Source organism: Cucumis melo, chromosome 11 (assembly GCF_025177605.1).
Source record: "Cucumis melo cultivar AY chromosome 11, USDA_Cmelo_AY_1.0, whole genome shotgun sequence".
Classification (NCBI taxonomy): domain Eukaryota; kingdom Viridiplantae; phylum Streptophyta; class Magnoliopsida; order Cucurbitales; family Cucurbitaceae; genus Cucumis; species Cucumis melo.
In genome coordinates, this window is record NC_066867.1 from 1,907,434 (window position 1) to 1,927,655 (window position 20,222).

The 20,222-nt window shown below is 29.6% G+C and overlaps 1 protein-coding gene across 2 annotated transcripts; it reads right to left on the reverse strand.

Moving 5' to 3' along the window:
- Positions 1-7,681: 7,681 nt before the first annotated feature.
- LOC103497409 (serine/threonine-protein kinase SRK2I) lies at positions 7,682-13,348 on the reverse strand. Of its 2 annotated transcripts, XM_051079523.1 has the most exons (10): positions 12,917-13,322; positions 11,774-11,848; positions 11,538-11,639; positions 11,398-11,451; positions 11,186-11,278; positions 10,611-10,703; positions 9,048-9,152; positions 8,866-8,964; positions 8,149-8,456; positions 7,682-8,009 (listed from the first exon to the last, which is right to left on the reverse strand). In XM_051079523.1, the coding sequence occupies exons 1-9, from the start codon at positions 13,091-13,093 to the stop codon at positions 8,163-8,165; spliced, it is 1,092 nt and encodes a 363-aa protein (XP_050935480.1). In that variant the 5' UTR covers positions 13,094-13,322; the 3' UTR covers positions 7,682-8,009; positions 8,149-8,162. The 2 variants fall into 2 exon arrangements, with proteins under 2 accessions (XP_050935480.1, XP_008457815.1); XM_008459593.3 differs by having other exon boundaries at positions 7,682-8,456; positions 12,917-13,348.
- Between the last annotated feature and the right edge of the window lie 6,874 nt (positions 13,349-20,222).

A 20,222-nucleotide genomic window follows, 5' to 3' on the forward strand; every position in this document is an offset into this window, starting at 1 on the left:
TTCATGGCTAACTTAACTTTAGCCTTCTCTCTGCTTAATATACCATTTTTATTTTTATACATAAAATCTTAACAACTCTTATTTTAATTTCCCCTTACTCTTCTCTACTTCAACTAAGAACATGATCTCTTAAACAGGTTTTTATTGTCCTTTTGAATGATCTTATTAATATTTTCATGGATCGTACTATGATTACATAGATTTAAATGTCGATGTAAGTTCAATTTAAAAAAAAAAACTAGCTTTTTTTTTTAATGCAACGAACTCCAAAATAAAACAATATACAAACTCTTCCGATTGTTTTAAGGGATGTGACGATATCTACCTATAAAATTGATAATCTACTTACAAATTTTCTAAACAAAATTAAATAAGGCATGATCTCCATCTTTTTCTTGTTTTTTCTCTCCTTCATCTTGATCTCTTTTTCCCTTTCTTTAAGATCGATGAAAGTCAAATATTTACGATTCATTCTTATTGGAATGAAATTTATTTCATTATACGATATATATTATTAAATGATTTTCAACTACATCCCAACACATTTTTTATTCACTTTTCAATCGTTTGTAATCCTTTTATTTTACAATTTATGAGGTGACATAACTAATCCGTTCACCCCAAGATAGAAATAATTACAAACTCTATGTTATTTTGTAGTTAAATTTTACGTATTTCTTTCATTATTTTGAAATATATAAATGAAAAATATTCCCTCAATATATTCAAATTTCATGCTAAAAGTTTATGTTTTAAAATCCTTGTGACCATATATTCATTGGCACGTGCTTTTTAACTAGTGTATATTAATAAAGAGTATACGACGCTAACGATGTATTTGGAGTTTAGATCTCACCTTCAAGTTAAGAAATAGTAAACTATGCTTAGATTAAACATATAGATATATTCATTTGCTTGTTTTCAACCAACTTGGTCCAATTTTCTCATATATATATATATATTTTTATAATTTGCTTCATTTACAAGAAGGGTACTTGTGATTAATGAAATGTTTAATGGAAAAAGGGTTAGATTGAGTTTGGCATAATGTTTTTGGAGAGTAGAAACTAAAAAGTATCAAAATTTTCATGGTATAATTTTGACATACAACAATAGTTATGATTTTTTCAAAATTTTAGAAACACTTTTAAGGTGCTTTTATAAGAACCCACATCCAATAGAGTAAAAAAGAAAAATATATTCTTAATTTGATACTAAAATTTTAATATATAGTCCATATAATATTAGTATTATGACATCAATTCCTTTCCTTGGAGGCTTCCATCTCTATACTAAAAAAATACGATTTAAATTTATTTATTACAAAAAATACGAGTATTTTCGATGAAAAGAAATTTCTTCAAAATATCAAACTCCACGTAATTATATCAATTACAAGTTTATAAAGTGTAGGTAACTCCTAGAACGCACACAACTTGCATGTTATTATTGTTGTTAAAAATGAAATTATTGCCTAATAATTCTATTGCAAAAAGAAAAAACCCGCACGCACATGTAGAATTTTTTATTAATATTTTCTTCTCTCATCTATCATATATCATATTAAATATATATTTTTAAATATAGTAAAATGAACTAAAATATTTATAAAATATCATAATTTATCTGATATTTATCTATATAAGAATGAAAACTAGAACTTTTTTTTTTTTTTATCAACTTTGCTTTGCTTTTCTTTTCTTTTCTTTTCTTTTCTTTTCTTTTTTTTTTTTGTGTAAAAAGATACAAATTTTTTTAAAAGGAAAAAAAATAATTAGCATTTTAAGTAGTTGAATTATATCTAAATAAGTCGATTAGAAAGGCAAAAAGATAGAACTAACTTAAAAGAAAAAAAAAAAAAAACATGGATGGAGTGTGATTTATTAAGAATTAATTTTAAAACTTTACATATATAAAAAAAGTACTTTCATAATATATATATATATATATATATATATATATATTATATTATGGGGTATGATTATATAAAGTTTATTGTGAGATCCAAAACATATTGATTAATAATTTAAATAATGGGAAATAGGAAAAGTGAATAGCAAGTTGGGGTAATAAATTTGATTACAAGCGAAGTGACTGGCTACTGGCTGTGTCGGTGGAAAAGTTGGCTGGCGATGCTACAAACCTAAGCAAAACCACCTCACCGCATATCCACCGGAATTGCCGCACCCGGGTATGGATCCTTCATTAATTAGCATATCAAACTTTCATCTTCAATTTTCGATTTTATCCTCTAGACCTCGCTGTAAGAGTTAAGATAGAGGTGTGCACTGTTTGGTTTGTTTTGTCCGATTTCAATCAGGATGAACTAACCAAGGACCAAACTGAATCCCTCAGTTTACATATACATGGAACTGTTGAAAACCAAGTTCCATCGGTCTACATTGTTAAACTGAATCAACTTTAGTTCGGTTTCAAACCGTTTCTAGAAAAAAGAAAAAGAAAAGTTCTTCACTCCGAGTGCTTCTTGAGAGAGAGAGAGAGAGAGAGAGACTCTTGAAGAGAGGGAGTTTGAGGGTACGACGTGAATGAGTGGTAGGGTTGTTAAAAGTTAGGGTTTTTTCATGTTTTAATTTTAAGGGCAGTTGTAAAAAAGGCGAAACAAAGTTATAATAATTAAGTGTGTGGCACATGCATTTACTGTTTGCAAAAATGGGCAAAAACAAAGCTCATCCCACATATACAAGATATAAAATGTCACAAATGTCCTCACTACTGATACACATTTGATAGATCTGATACACTTGATATAGATTTGACACTTCTTGATAGTCTTAGGATCATGATACACTTCATCAATAACGATACTCTTTGATATAGTCTATACCTTTTGATACACTTGAAATACGTCCTTGATTCACCTAATACTCCTTGTTACACTTGATTCTTTTGGATACACTTGATGCCCTTTCAGTCTTGATACACTTAAATGCTTCACTGATAAATTTAGTACACACTTGATGCCTTGCTAATAAACTTGTTATGCTTCATTGGTACGCTCAACAAATTTGATAAGCTTGATACACGTGATTTGTTTGATATACCTGATGTACTGCAGATACACTTAATATTATTCACTGATACACTCAATTGGTTAAATCACTTGATATGCTTAAAGTCTTTCTTATACACTTGATACACTATTAACATACACTTGTAATATACTTGATAATGATTCACTTTACTAATATGTTGATATACTTCAATAATATATTGTTGATATACTTTGCAATGATAAATTGAGTTACATCATTTATATACTTATTTAATCAATAAACTACATAAATTTTTTTTAAAAAAATGAAAAATCACGTAGTAAATATATCAACCAACTAATACTTATAATATAAGGATATAATAGAGAGTAAAATAAAAAAAAAACCAACATAAAAAAATAAAACAACATTATTTAAAATTAGATTTAACTCAAAATATACATTGAAGAAAGTAGATAAAACCCACAAATGAAGTTAAATTACTCCAATCAACAACCATTATATTTCATATTGAAAATAATGTGTAATTGATATCCTAGAATCAAGATTAAAATAGGAAGAACAAATTGTTTTTCTAGAGCCTTAAAAGCGGGGAGGAAAAATGCAAACATTATTGAAGAAACAAATTATTTTTTCAGAAAGAATGATTAATACTTTAAAAAGGTAAGAGAAAGAAATACGAGATGATTAGGGCATTAAAAAGGGAAAAAGAAATAAATTATTGAAAGATAGTTTGAGAATAATAATAAATTTAAGATCGAGAGTATTTTAAAAAATGAAAATTTTATCATATTTACAAAACTTTTAAACAATATAATAATGTAATATATTTGCTATAAAATATTTCAATAAATGCTATGCAATACAATTTTCCTTAGTTTTATCCTTTTAAAATTGGGCAAGAGAAAAGAATAAATAACACCATAAAATTGGGTTGGCTGGACTTTTATTAAAAATACATATTTAATTAGTATAATATATTGATATATTTATATTAATATAATAGGCTACGGTTCGGTTTAGGGTTTTACAATTTTTTAAGGTAGTGAGCCGAGGACCGAACCGAACCCCTCGATTCTATTTCTTAGAGAACCGATGGTTCCACATTTTTCCAATAAATCATACCAAACCAATCGATTTGGTTCGGTCCATCCAGTTGAACTTTCAGTCGCTTCTCTTCGCAAATTCTTTGGGCCTCATCGGTTTTCCTCGATTTTTGCACACTCCTAAGGGTGATATAATTGGTTATCATGATAGTTTCACACACTAACAATCCTCTATTCGAACTAAGGTTTTGAGGATTCTTTTCATATTATAATAGTTTCGTCAACATTTTAAGAGAGGGAGGACTAAATATCAACTTAAGGAATTGATTAATATATTACCATAACGAATATTCTTAATTGCTAACATAACATTCAGTTTAACTGACACCTATATGTACCTAAAGACAAGAGATACCGATAATTTGGTTTCCAGATTTTATATTTTCATTTGAAGAACGTTATATTAGAACAAATTATTGCATATTCAAACAAAAAGTTAAATGAAAAATGTTCCCTTTCAAATATAGCAAAATAAACCAAAATGGTTTACAAATATAGTAAAACATTATTGTATATCAATGATAGATACAAATATACCATTATCATATATCACTAACAATTTATCAATAACTAATAGATTATGATATTTTGTTATATATAAAAATACTTTTTAGCACTTTTACCATTTTACCATGGAAGACAAATACCTAAAAATTTATGCAAATAAAATCTTCAAAGATGAGTAGCAAAAGCTAACTTTGGGCATGTGTATCAAAATGTGAATTTTGGGCTTTGTTGGAGTGTTACACACAACTTTACAAACACAATAATCTACATGTTGGTGTGATTATTCTTAGCCAACTTTCCATACCAAGAATTAACTTAAAATCTTACATATTTACGACTATTAGATCCGTTACACTCTTGTGGATACATACAATAACTATATACATTCACTTTTAGGCTCGTTTGAACTATCACTTCATAGCCTCAAGACTATTCCCTCCATTTAAGATATATGATTGAACCATAAAAAATGAAAGAATATATACCCGATGATGTTAGTATCTGTAGTAACTATTGATTCTTTGAAACCTATATAAACTACGTTTTTATAGTCTCAAGATATGGTCTTGTGTTGGGTGTGTTACATAGAAGTTATTTAATTTATTAGATTGACAACTATATATTATAGATCGTCAATGTTCCTTCGATTGTACTTTACAAAATTTAAAATAAAAAAGTTCGAACAAAGGATTTTGTCGATTCTTTGTTTGACTAAATAATTAGAATATCAAATGTTTCTGATAAAAACTTGTAAAGTACGTACTTTAGAGAAAAAGTAATACTGTTTTTTTAGAGACAGAAAATTATTGTTTAATTTAACAATGAACAGTTGAAGACTATAAAATTGTAAGAAAAAAAAATGGGGAAAAAGCCAGTGTGGTTTATTGAAGAAAATGATTGGTTGACTTTCATATATATATATATATAAAAGTTTGTATGAGTTTGGGCACATGAGAAGAATTGAATTGCATGTATATATATATATATATATATATATATATATATATATATATAGTTTCTTCTTCTTCAATGTCCCTTTGAGATCTCTCCTTGGGATTTATGCATTTTAATTTTGCTATTTTCAAGTGTCCTCAATACTTTGATTTCTTGTTTATGAAGATATACATATGCATCTTTTTCTTTTCTTTTTTCTAATTAATTAACTAAATTTGAGACTAAATTCTACCTTTTTCTTTTCTTTTGCTTTTTTTTTTTTACCTTCTACAAACTTGTGTTTTAATTTGATTCTTTTTTAAGTTTTAAGTTTTTTATTTATTTGATTTTTTAAAATTTAAAGTTAGTAACATGTCTTTATTTAGTTATGTCGCTCAATTTATACAATTTTAATAATAATAATAATAAATTATTGTAAATGAGAAAACTATTGATATTACTTACAAAATATAGCAAAGTTCTAAACTCTGAAATTTTTCCATATTATAGAGTCAAAATGACCGAACAAACACGCAAAAAAAATGTAGAACTTTTTCGGATTGATTAGAATATATATATATATATATATATATATATATTAAGAAAATTAGTTTTAGTTAAACTCTTTTGAAAACACATTTTAAAATAAAATTGAAAGGTTTTTAAAAGTTATTAAAATAATTGTCAAACATTTCAATTCTTTTAAGACTTATTTTCGTTATAATTAAACACTTGAAAACTTAAACCAAACAATCTGTAAAAATAACAAAATAATATTTCTTTTAGATCATCAAATTGACTAAAAGCTTAAGCTCATAAATAAAAGCGAATTTAATATTATATCACTTAACATTGTCTGTCTCTTACCTGTAGAAATATGTGAGAGGCTAACAAGTGGAAATAAATATTAATTAGGAAGAAAATGACAATATCGTTTTTAACCCACTTGCTCTAATACCTATCTTAAATAACCATTTTTTGGTTAATCGGTGATTTAATAGTTTCTATTTTTGTAATATTGACACTAGTTTAAGCTTTTATTAAGGGAAAATGTAAAATGTGTCGGATCATTTCACTTGTTTAGTAGTTTTTCTTTTCCGTTTTTTAGAGTATAATAGGCAGTGAAACGATTTGAACCATAAGTCTCTTAATCGAAAATACATACCTACGTTTATTCTAAGGTTTTTTCTTGTCCGTACGTACAATTTCATTTTGAAGCTCTTGTTTTGTGTGGTAGTGTTATTGTATGTGTAATTTTCGAGTTGCTTGACAATTACTCTTTGTTTGCTTGAGAGTTTCTTCCACTTTTTGTCCCAAGCAATAGCAATCTGTTGTGGTACTTGTAAGTCAAGTTGCAATTTGTATTAAGAAGCTATTCTTCATCAGGTTTAGGGTTTCTTAGATTGTTTAACCTAAGTTACTAATTGTGGTACTTAGAAGCATTATACTAAAATCTTCTCTCATTATACTAAAATCTTTTCTCCGCACATTTCAAATTGGACAAGTTAATTAGTCACGAACATAGCTTGTCACAAACAACAGATAATTAAAGAGGTTAGTTATATCATGCAATGAACGAGCAACTTTTTGGACATTTAAATCAATGGAGGTAGTTCGATGTTTAAGATATATTTAGTTCAATTTAAAATAAGTTGTTTTAGAAAAAAAATGAAGTGTTTGAGAATTGCTCTAAATAACTTTTGAAATCCTTTCAAATATTATTTTAGGGCCTTTTTCTTTACCAAAATGGTTTAAATAAAAAACGACTTTTGTGTAATAAAAAATTATCTCCCACGTCAAAACGGTAATGTTAGAAAATTCTACATCCAATTAATAAGAAAGAAGAGTAATCTGCTAAAAAAAATAAATAAAGAAAAGAAAAGAAAAGAAGTCTTTCTTGAACACCAGACAAGAAACACTGCCAAAACACTTGAGAAATGTGATATACAAACAAAATTCACATATGCTTGTGGAAAGGAGCGAGTCTTACATGAAAAGTAGCCAATTTATTTGATGAACCAAATTGGAAGTGAATCCACATAACCTATTCCTTCTAACATCTCTATGTAATTGACATGAAATAGATTTTGTTTGTGCTGCAACTAAAAGGATAGATAGACCTTTTCCTGTCAAAACATAATGACTCTTAACTTATGAAGTAACATTGGAAAAGGGACAAATCAACAGAGTCCATAACTTTTGTACAAGGTACACAAATTCATGCAAAATAACGACAAACAAATACAGGACAATGTCAAAAGCAACAGTGAAATCAAGTTCAACTGGCTGCCGGAAAAACAGAATAGATCTCCTGACTTTCGGCAGCGTTGCACTTTCATCGACCCTGATTTCTTCATAACTCATAGCCTTTAAATCATTTTCAACAACGCGAGTTAATAGCTGCGTTTTAATGACATGGCATAGTCCAAGGAGTGCAGGTAAGGTAAACCTGGGACAGCAAGAAACACTTGTAAAGATAATCTACAAAGCGATGAGAACAAGCTAATGTTCTTCCCTCTTAAACAAATTCTTTGAAAGTCAGAACCAGTCCCAAAAGAAAAGTCCCATAATTTTTGTCGTTTCTGCACCTCAATATCAATTGTCAAATTGCATACACTATTTCACCGCTGCTTTCTATATCAAGCTCAGACTCGTCATCCAGATCATCCATGTCGTCGTCGTCGTCCATGTCAAGGTTATCTGTCATGCACATAAGGCCATGTGAACCAACTGCTGGTATTGTGGCCTCAGCGATTATCTGCATTATTGCATCGAGGCTCTGCATTGGTTGATCAGGCTCTTCAAATTGATTTCCCATTGTGTTTTCATCCATCAAGTCCGATGGGAGATTCTTCAAAAACCAGGAATGGTTCTTAATCTCGGGAATAGTGATTCTCTGTCATGTAAACAGATACGCATGTAAAAGAGTAAATGTGAGCTTTTGGATGAGATTGAATTTCTCGATGCTGAAACTTGAACTACATAAAACTATAGAGATGACAGGTTCAAACAAAAATTAAACTGCTTGGATTTGAAGTCGTAATCCAAATGGGCAAAAAGAGTTATTGAATCATATTTGAATGTGCAAATGTTTAGGTCTTAGAATTTTCAGAAGTTCAGGAATCGTTTGGACTTTGGAGACTTCTCAAATAGCTATCTGATTTCTGATTAATTATAAAAAAAATGTAGTGAAAATATCTTTTGTTGACTGTTTCAAATTGTCTTTTTCTTGTTTCTCTGGAGCACTCACAAATAACCTGACTTTTAGAGTAAATGAAAATAAGAATAATAAATGCTCTTCATACCGTTGCAGGATCTGCCTCAAAAATTCTTGATATCAGGTGGCGACACTCGAGAGATATTTGAACACAATCAGGAATGGAATACTGGACGCCTAGGATTCTCTGCCATGCAACAGTAGAAGAATCTTGAGGTCATGCTTTTTCAACTCAGAAGAACAAAATAATAATAGGGCCATATCACATACTTGTATTGTCTTTCGGAAATCCTTTGGTTCATCAGGATCCTCAAAAGGATAGGCTCCAACAAGCATTACGTAGAGGGTCACTCCACATGACCACACATCTGCAATCTGATGATGAGCATAGAATCAAAAGAAAATCCCTTTCAATGTCTAACTACCATCTAGCAAAGATTTAGTGTAATGCATGAAGTTCAATGAGTTGTTACTTAAGAGTACAAGTTTATTTCACTAGTAAGATGGAATCAAAAAATAAGAAAAAGACTGCCTATAGGCTTCCCGTACAGATACCATAATGTGTAATTTTAAAGCATGATAAGTTTGCACCACCTTTACGTCTATTAAAGAACTTATGTCTTTAAACTAAACAAAATTATAAATTTAAGATTGGATAAAAAATTCATTTAACACACAAATTTGCAGGGAAATCTGAACCGTTATGGACAAGGATGAGAGCTGAGAATAAATTCAAGTTTGAAAGAGTTCCATGTTTTTGGTTTTTAATAAATTGCCAACTTCCATGGAAAAACAATGATTCAATAGGAGGACAAACAGCAAAAAACAAACCCAAAGGACTAACAAATAACAAACAAATAACAAAAAACCTTAAAGAGGGAGTCAAACGAGCAGTCCAATCCAAAAAAATAAGACCTAAAGGATGATAAAAGCTTTGTTACCAAATCCCACAAAATACCATGTAAATATTTCAATAACCACCCCAACAAAGCAGGCACGTGTGATGTCATGCAGGAATATTATGCTGTCTAGTAGGTTCAACGCCTCCCCTTTGGTTTGTAGTTATCATTTTCTTCTTATTTTAAATAACTGGAGCCCCTTTTGTAGAGGCTTTTTTATTTTATTTTTTATAGTTTAGCATTTTTTCCCGACTCCTTTTGTCTTGGAGAGTTAAAAATTGGAAATTTAAGGATTTGTAACAAAGCACTATTAGCCAAATGTCTTTAGCATTTCAACCCATCTCTTTATCACATATGTTCTATTTTAAAAAGTTTGGTTCCACCCTTTTGAATGATTGTCACTTGGGGCTAAAGGCACTTGATGACTAAAGAGTTTCCTGCTTTCTCTCATTTAATCCATTGTGCGGTGAGGGAGAGGAAGAATACGTCTTGTTGGAAAAATTAATGTATTTTGGGATCTTTCGGCGAAATAATCAAGTGTTTGAAGGGTGGAGCACCACAATGGAGCAATGTGTGGGCCCTCGTTAGATTTCAGTTTTCCCCATGGGATTTGATTTGGAAGATTTTCGTAATTACTAAATAGGCACCGTCTCTTGTATTGTCAAAGCCCCTCCCTTCTAGGGGACTTCGCTTTTGTATACCCTTGTGTTCTCCTTTTCTTCTTTTCTCTCAAAAGAAGTGGTTGCTATAAATTTTTTAAGAAAAAAATAAATAAATATAAGAGGAGCAGCAATTTTACACTGCCACTAAACTATACTGTATCCAATTAAAGCAAGTGCTCTAGTTGGTTGGGTTGAGATTGAGAATAGCATATAGGAACAAATGTCTCACATTGAAGGCAACCAGAACCAGAAGTAATATAGAAGAATCTTACCTTGCCATCATATTCTTGCCTTAATAGCACTTCTGGAGCAATGTATGCAGGTGTTCCGACTGTTGACTTTGGTTGTGAATGGAGCACAGATGACTGAAGAATATGAAGAATATAAGTTATTGTGTCATGATGATGCCACAAAGCAATGATTTGAAAGAATTGATTCAACATATATATCTTTACATAGAGACTTAAGTAGAAATAAAGTCAATGAATAAGATAAAATCTGACTACCCAACCACAGACCTTCCGCAGCCATGAAGCTTGGAATCTGATAGATAGAACTAAATCTAGATTCAAATCTTGCATGTATATAAAACAAGATTAAAAGAACACATCAACCTTCAAGAGAAACATAAAAGGTTAGCTGACATCTAGACAAGAAATTTTCCCCAAACCTAAGCTACTATAAAAGGAGGCCAAACAGGAAGGCATTCCATACAATTGAACAAATATATCAAAATTGGAAGTTGCAAAGAGAAAATAGAAAAGAAGTAAAGATTGAAGTATCAGCTAAAATTCGTGTAATTTAAACAGAAACTAATAGTTGCAATGGAAAAAAGAGAAATCAATACCTTTGAGTAGCCAAAGTCACATATCTTCAAACGAGGGGCTGGACTTCCATCTAGTAAAGTGTTCTCCAACTTCAAGTCCCGGTGACACACTTGCTTCACCAATAAAAGCAAGTAGAAGAAATAAAAAAAACAAATTTTCCACTTCCTTTCAAGGACAGGATTTTACAAAAGAAGATGATAGAGATTGAAGATGCATATAACAGTTCAAGTACCATCGCATGGCAGTAGCTGACTCCCGATATTAGTTGTTGAAAGAAGAAGCGAGCCTACACCAAGGCAATAATAACTTCATGAGAAGAGGGAACAAATAGAAAGAAAAAAAAAACAGAAGGTCAAATTCAGGAGTCTAGACCTCATCTTCACTAAAGCGTCCTGCATTGCTTATACGCTCAAAGAGCTCTCCTCCAGAAGCATATTCCATTACAATTGCAAGATGGGTAGTGGTCAAGATGACCTACATACATGACAGCAATAACCAAACGTACAAATAAGTCAATAATACTTGAGTTAGGAGCAATAGGGAATCAAGTAATAAAGTGAGTTGACAGAAAAATCTCCCAAAAAATAACTAAAAACTTGAGAGACTACCTCTTTGAACCTGACTATGTTAGGGTGCCTCAATGACCTGTGATTGATGATTTCTCGCTGAACATTTTCATCTATCTACAAGACAGTTTCATATGAATTAGCCTTTGATAAGGAGCTAGTCCACTAACTATTATTTTTTCAAACGAAACAACATTTTTCATTGAAGAAATGGAAAGAGACTAATGCTCAAAAGATACAAACTTCAAAAGGAGTGAAAAGTAAAGAAAATTACAATTTAAATTAATATCATAAAGAGAGGCAACAATGGAAAAAAGAAAATCTAATTATTTGAACAAAAAAAAACCCAAGTTGAAGGAAAAAGTGGAATTGTTTTTAAAGATTTAGTCTATGGGTACAAGTTTTCTGGTGGCTTTGTCTTATCAAAAGATCCCAAATGGGTTCTGTTCTCTTGTAATTGAATAGTTCAATTATTTACATATAAGAACATGCCAATCCTCAAACAGAACATTACTCAACAACCTACCTCAAAATGAAACACGGGAGCTATGATAACTGAAGAAAGGTGGAAAAGTTAGGAGCATTAAATAACATTCTTATGCCACTCTCTTTCACACTGTCAATTCATATAAATTTCCAAAAAGAAGAAATGGACAAAAACAAACATAGCTCCTCATCAATCGGCCACAGTTTACAGGGAATTTCATCCTTATACGCATCAATGACTACAGCTAGTTCTCATGTTAAAAAAGAAAATTTCCCAAAATACGTAAGGAGTAATAGGAAAGAAAAAGAAACCAGAGAATGTGAAGGCAAATCCCAAAAATCCAAAATCCAAATTCCAAATTGAGATATTTCAAATTCCCAAGTAACAGATAAAAAAGAAAAGCATCCAATCACAAGATTTTTGTTTCGAGTTAAAAAGAAATAAAAAGAGTCATAAAAGCACACAACCCCAATGATTAAAAGTAGAACAGAACAGAACAAACAACTGTAAGTCACACCAGCAACGGAAGCTAAAAAAAACACCCAAAGCTTATCAACAACACCAACAAAGAAAAAGCTAAAACCTAAATTTCATTTAAAACTTTTCAAAAAAAGTGAAAGATTAAGCTCCAGAAGCTCATGTAAAAAAAAAAAAAAAGCTAAAAATCAAAAGAGTTAATGAAACAATCCAGTGTTGACCTTATCGCCTCGCTCAATATACTTAACAGCAACGAGCTCTTTAGTATGCTTGTCTCTCATCAACCTGGCAACCCCAAAGTTCCCGGAGCCAATATCTCGGACGAAATCATAGCGGTCACTGTCGTGCATAATCGGCATATCCATGGCCGGCCCCACAGTAATCGTCGCCCGATCCATTTTTCAAAGACTCCGATGTAGTCCCGATCACATAAAGAGAGAAATGGAAAGGGTTGAGTGGATCAGAATTAGGAATAGCTGCAGCTTGTATCGGAAGTCCAGTGTGAAAGGGGTTGTCAGTGAATTTGGAGATTAAGCAATCGGAGAGAGAGAGAGAGAGAGAGAGAGAGAGAGATGGTCGGCGACGGATTAATATCTATGGACAGTGAACGGAGAAATAGGATTTTTTATTATTATTAATATTTTTTTAAGAGAGGATATTTTAGGCAGTAAATAAGAAAAGAGATGAAGACGAAACTGTGTCGTTTAATGGGGAATGGGGGAGTAATACGACGTCGTAATTTGAGGAATTGGATTTGTTTGTGTTTGGCCGTCTTTGTTTGTCCAATGAAATTGACCTTTCCTTTTCTTTTCTTCTTTGGCTTTTTTGGGGGTTTAAATTCCTAAAATATCCTTAATTTGGATAATTCTGGTCCGGGTCACGTGAATCCAAAGTGTCAAACCGTTAAGAGCTCAATTCCAGTGCGGTACTCCCCACGTTTTCAATTGTGATTGCCCTTTTGGATAACATCAGTTATCTTCCTATTCATAACCCTCCAAATTTCACGTTTCGAGTCAAATACTAATCCTAATCATTCGTTTCTTTTACTAGCTCCAATGAGAGATTGTTTTCATTGAGGTTGATAGAACATACTGTTTAGTCAAATTAGTCATATATACGATTGTATCGTCCAGATTTAGCAATATTTTGTTCATTTTAAAATGACATAGATTAACGTGGTGAAGTCTAGTGAATTAGGTACCAACTTGTTATGGATAAAAGACATTTCGTGTAGGCTTCATAGTGTGGTGTGATATTGTCTATTTTTGGATAAAAACTCTCGTGGGAGATGTCTCATACTGATGAGGTTGGTGTCTCTCGCTCATATATATTCATAATCTTCATCGTGTAAAGTTAATGCGAGACTTTGATCACTGACTGAAGATTATTTTATCAACATGACTAAGTCAAGATGTGCGGCTCTGACTATACTACTTGTTAAGACAACGTGCACTTCCTTATTTACTTTCTTGTAGTAAATGTGAAATTTCGTTTGCTTTATTAACAAAAACTTCTAGTTCATTCTACCTTTCGTTTTGTGGAAGAAATTTTTAAAACTTTGAATCAATTATATCTAAAATCAATCTGTAATATAATGGAAAACGTTTGATAAGTCTTACTTTAGAAAAAGAAATAGAAAAAGAAATATAATAATAAAAAAGAGTCATAGTGTAATGAAGAACATTAGATAATTTACTAAAGTCTCTCTTTAGGAAAAAGGAATTTAAGAAAGAAACCTTTGGGTTGAAAAGAATCAATCTTTATCAAAGTAATGTCTTTTTAAGTATAAAAAAAAATTAAATAAAAATTCAAAATTGTAGAAGCATTACTTTTTCCTTCCAAATGTATATTTTCTATACTTTAAATTTAAATTTTAAAGTAACAATCAAACTTTAACTAGATTTTAACTCTTTGAATTTCAATAATTTACAAATTTAGTTAACGTACTTTAACGATAAAAATTTAGGAAGTGGTTAGAACAAAGATTAGTTATAGTTTAGGTTGTTATATAGTTAGGTTAGAATAATTTGGGTAAAGATTTAGGGAACGGTTAGGACAAAGATTCGTTTTTAGTTATAATCTAGGTTATTATAGTTGTGTTAAAATAGTTTGTATTTGCTATTTTAGTGTAGATTATAATAGTATATGTTTTGAGTAGAAATTATTTTAGTTTTAGAAAAAAATAATAAACATTGTATCATCTCAATTCATATCGTAAATGTTATTGTCAGAGATTTAATGAAATATCTTATGCATATAAATCAATAAACTAAGAATCAATTTTTTTATATAATAACTAAGTCAATACATGATAAAAATTGAAAATATAAATTTTAATATAAAGACACAATTTTTACCTATTTAGATGTAAGACACTTATATTGCTACCAACTAAGGGTCGGTTTAGATTGACTTGAAAAAAAATGTTTTTCAAGAAACTCACTTATGTGAAAATTGTTTTTGAAAAACATTTAAAATATACTTAAAAGATAGTTTTCTTTTTCAAACACTCTAATTTTTTTCGAAATAACTTATTTTTAAATTAAATACTTGAAAATGTAATCTAAACACATTACTAATTTCTTTATTAAAACAATGTGATTAAAATTGAATATTTAAACATACAGTAAACTACACTTAAACAAATTTATAGAACTAAAAATAGAAAAACTATTAAAAATATTTACAAAATATTAGAAGATTTCATATTGTATCGATAAAACTTTTATGGTTGGATTTCTACTTACCTAACTTCCAAAATGGGTCCACGGATAAAGTGAGGGATACAATGGTAAATTCATTCATTTCACTTTCCTCCACTCACTCAACGTGAAGAGATCTTCGTAACAAAGAAAAGGGTATGATGGTATGTTTCCGCTTCTTCTTGGATTGATTTTGACGGCTACGATGGACCTTATTACTTCCAAATGATTAGATGAGATTGTAGCCGTTCGATTCCATCCACCCGCTTTCAAGTTTTCTTGTTGGGTCAAAGTCAAAGCATTTCCTGTGTAATTCTCTTTGCTTCTTTATTATTTTAATCCTAAATTTAGGTTTAGTTAATAAATTTGGAGTTAATTGTATTTGAGTTAAAATATTTTTCTTAGAAAAATACTTAGAGGAAGTGTAGTTTGAAAATTGTTCTTTTTTATTTTATAATAAGATTCCATTGCTTTTTGAAGTTTTTCAGATATGAGACAACTGTACTTCTAATATTTTGTCAAAATCCAACGATTTATTCTGAGTAAATTTTCTCTTATTATAAAATTAGTATATCGTTTTGAATTAATGTTAAATAATTCTATTTATGTGTCTTTTATGTATTACATGTATTACAATTGTTAGTCATTTATACTTCTCTTTTATAATAATCTTGTTGTTTTTTAAACTCTTTTTTGTCATAGATGGTATGCTTGGCCTAAAGAGTTAGGAAGTAGCTAGAAATTGAGAAGAGTGAAGTTTTGAACTTTACCCTTTGTTTGACCTAAGGAGTTTGTGGGTTCACCACAAAAAAATGTCAATTTTATATCCTGTCAATTTCTTACACTATGAGCCTAGCTAGGAGTTAACAACACTTTAGACTACTAAAAAAGGTTGATTCAAACTCAAACGTAATCGAGGTGGTATAATAAAGAAAAAAAAAATGAAACATTTGTCAAATTTAACTAAATTTAGTTGTTACTTGACCTAACTAATTTAAATTGAAAAAATTACAAGTTTAATTTTCACATATGTCAAATTTGTATATGATACATCATCTTTAGTTTGATCGTTCGATGTTTTCTAATTAATAATGAATTTGGTTGGGTTTAATGAGTGTTGAAACAAACCTAAACCACATGCAACAAATGTTGAAGAGATTCAAGTGGAGAAAAACCAAGTCGAATTGGTTAATAAACCCTAGTTAGTTCGATAGGACAATTCGTTAGTTTACTTAAATACAAATGTTAGGGTTTATAGTCAAATGAAAGGAGGTGTGTTAGTCAGATACTATATAAAGTTCATATTACTTGTTGGTGAGATGACGCCTATAACAAATTAAGTCATTTCTTTGGGACTTTAGCAAGGCAACTTGGATAGGATACAGAGCTGCGTTACAAAATTTTGTAGGTAAATATTTAACTATATTACATGGAGGTCAAATGGTCGAAGATAACAATGAAACATTAAGGACAACTCAACTGTTGATGGTTGATAAATTTAGATACAAATTTTGATATAGATACGTACCAAGTCGATTTGGTTAGATTTACTGTTTTTCTTTATCAAAATTTTGAAACTAATCGATATAGAATCAATTTTTCCCTACATCAAACAAATGAATTATAACCAGAATCAACTATAATCCCAATCAATTTGAGCATATCCTCTTTTTATTTTATTCTTGCACCCTAGTTGTTAGGTAAAAGTGAAAAATATACTTCAATAGTATTATCCTCTCATCACAATTTAAATATTTTTGTTTAAACTAAAGTTGTCCTCCAATTTTCTAAATTCTAATACTTTAGTCATTTTTCGAATTTATTTGATTATTTAGTTTTAGTCACTTTTTTTGTTAACCAAAATATATAAATAAACATACATATGTATATGTTTACATTATGTAATAACCGTCTACTTAACAAGAAAAGAGAAATAGTTTTAAACACGTGCAATACATGAAGTATATAGTTCAAATCTCCCACCCTATTTTTAATTTATTTTTACGGTCGAATGGATGGAAAGTAAGTATCTTTTAAAAATAATAATAACAATGGATAAGAATATTTATTTCATTCCTTTTAATTATAATGTAAATGTCATTTTTTAAAAATAATTAGAAACTAATTAAAGTTTATTTATTTTGCCGTCAAAGTACGATTAAAAGTCATTTTATTGAAATGATATATTTGAAAAAAAAAATTCTCTAGATTATAGATATAGATATATGGACGACAATTAATGACATGAATTCATATAGTTTGTAGAAGAAAAAAAAATGATCTATTCTCATTCAAAACTAAACACGTACCATTAAGTCAACGGATATATTAATTGATTAGTCATTTATTTGATAGACTCTACATAATTTGTAGATGTTTTTTTTCTTTCATAGCAAAAAATGTAGTAGTATACAAATATTTTTTATGCAACCCTAGGTAGTACTAAAAATTGATTTGCATCAAAAAGTTGGGATGCAATTAGAGTTATCTAGATTTTTTTTTTTTTTTTTTTAAATTTATACATTTTAGTTTTTGCTTACATCATGTCAATGGGTAGAGGGTGAAGTACTCTAAGACTTTGTTGCCTTTTCCATTATATATATACACTTTTGTTGTCTGTCCAAAGCACATGAATCCTTTATTTGATGATGTTCATGGACAATATTTTATGTTAGTGGTTGGCCAAATGTTGAGCTCTTAGAGTAGGAGATGTCCTTTTACTAGTTAAAAAGATTCACGACACCTATTCAATCTTAATTGGTTCATTTTGATGTTCGTATTGAAATATGACCAACGTTCCACATTTACTAGATATTAAGGAAGGGTCGAGGGTATATAAATAAGAAATTTTTTGGGGTAAATCTCAAAAATAAAACTCTGAAAGTATATATCCAAAGTAAATAATATTATATACTATATTGTAGATTTATAAGGTCGTTTTCTTCCACACTTCATACTTTTAGAATTAACGTTCATTTTAAACTTTTTTATTTTTGCGATATCTTTTATCTTTAAGGTCTGTATACTTTCAAAGTCGTTTAATTTTGATCCCTCCACTAACAACTTTGGTTCTTTTTGGATCATGTATTGGTCACTATGGTGCAGAAATTGGTTAGATTTCACGAATCATAATTTTTGAGATCAAATGTTGTTATTTAAAAATGGTATTTACAGCTTCATTTGATTTTCTATAGTAGGTCAAACTGAAGCCTAAATCATGACTTATAAACGAGTCCTTCGTCCAATTCTTTTAGTGGAATTTCTCCACAAATTCTTTGCACTTCTTCTTCTTAGTCGAGCTGTTTCGCACCCTAATCTTCGTATAATGCTAACACAAGTCAAATGTATGTTTGTTGTAAAGGTAATAATTAAATCAACATTGACAAAAATTTCCTCTTCAATCTATAGCCATTGATTCTATTCTACTTATATGAGAAATAGTATTTGGATCCATATATGGTCAAATATATATATAACTTCTTCAAAATCTTGAGAAGTTACCTACTCCATTAAAATGAATTGAATGGAATACGTAATGGAATTGTGTACCTATTAGAAACAAACAAATGAATATCAACCAAATTATGCTTAAATGTTTATCTATATTACCATTTGCATCATTCATGTCATTTAATTTTAAATACACATCTCACCAACTTTTATCATTTATGTTTGACTTTTGTATAGAGACATCTAATTTAATATAAGCTATTGACTTTAAGTGGGTAAAACTTGTTGAAATCATCTTATATATGTGTTAATTAAGAATTAAAACCACTTGTTACGCGTGAAACTGAATAACATATGTTAACATCGACTTCATTACCCAACCAACAAATGATTTTGTCATTTGCTCGCCAAACCTATCACCTAATTAAAAGTTTTTTTTAGAAGAGAACGTTAAAGTGAATAGGCATATTAAATGTTAAGTGCTATCGTTTTTTCACTTCCTCTTTATTGTTTGTTCATTTTGTGTATGTGAAGTGAGAGTCGAGATATAATTTTTCTCTTTGTTTGAAGACAACTGTTTTCCAAATAACAACAAAGAGAGTCGTCATGCTATGTTTTTTTGTTATTTAATGTTAAATTTATTGTTGTATTTATTCAATTTTTTCCTCCTTTTTCTTTTTCTAATTTTACTAAGATCAATTTGGGGCCAACTAAATAATTATATGATCATATGCTTCTATTTTTGGCTAGGAAATGCCAAATGACAAATCTCAACATGGGCCAATGTTAATACACAACCATTATTAGTGGAGCATAAATCAAATTATTTGTAGAGAAGAACAAAGATATTTAAATTATATATCAAATGAAGTTTGTTTTTTTTTTTTTTTTTTTTTTTTTTGGCTTTTTCTTTGATGTTGAACAATGACACACTATTTATATTGAAATTACTTTCTAAATAAGACATCAACCTTAATCTAAAGATCTATTGAGGTGCGCTCAAGAAAAAAACGGGACTTTTTTTCTTTTCAAGTTGTATCAACTCAATTCTAAGAATGTCATTTGAACTGATCTACAATTAGCCAATTTTAACATTTACATAAAAGGAAAAATAATATTTACATTGGTTCGGTAATTACTTCATTTTTTTAAACGAAAAATGTGCTTGTTTTCTCACATTTAACTTACGATTGTTAGTAACATTTAAATTCTTAGTCAAATTTGCAAATTTAACTATTTTCAATAGTAACATTTAAATTCTTAGTCAAACTTTTTCAAGAAAAACAAAAACTATTTTCCCTCTAAGTTTTGCTTTGATTTTGAAACCATTCCTAAAACCTAGGTTGAGTTAATTTAAAACTCAACCTAAATAGTT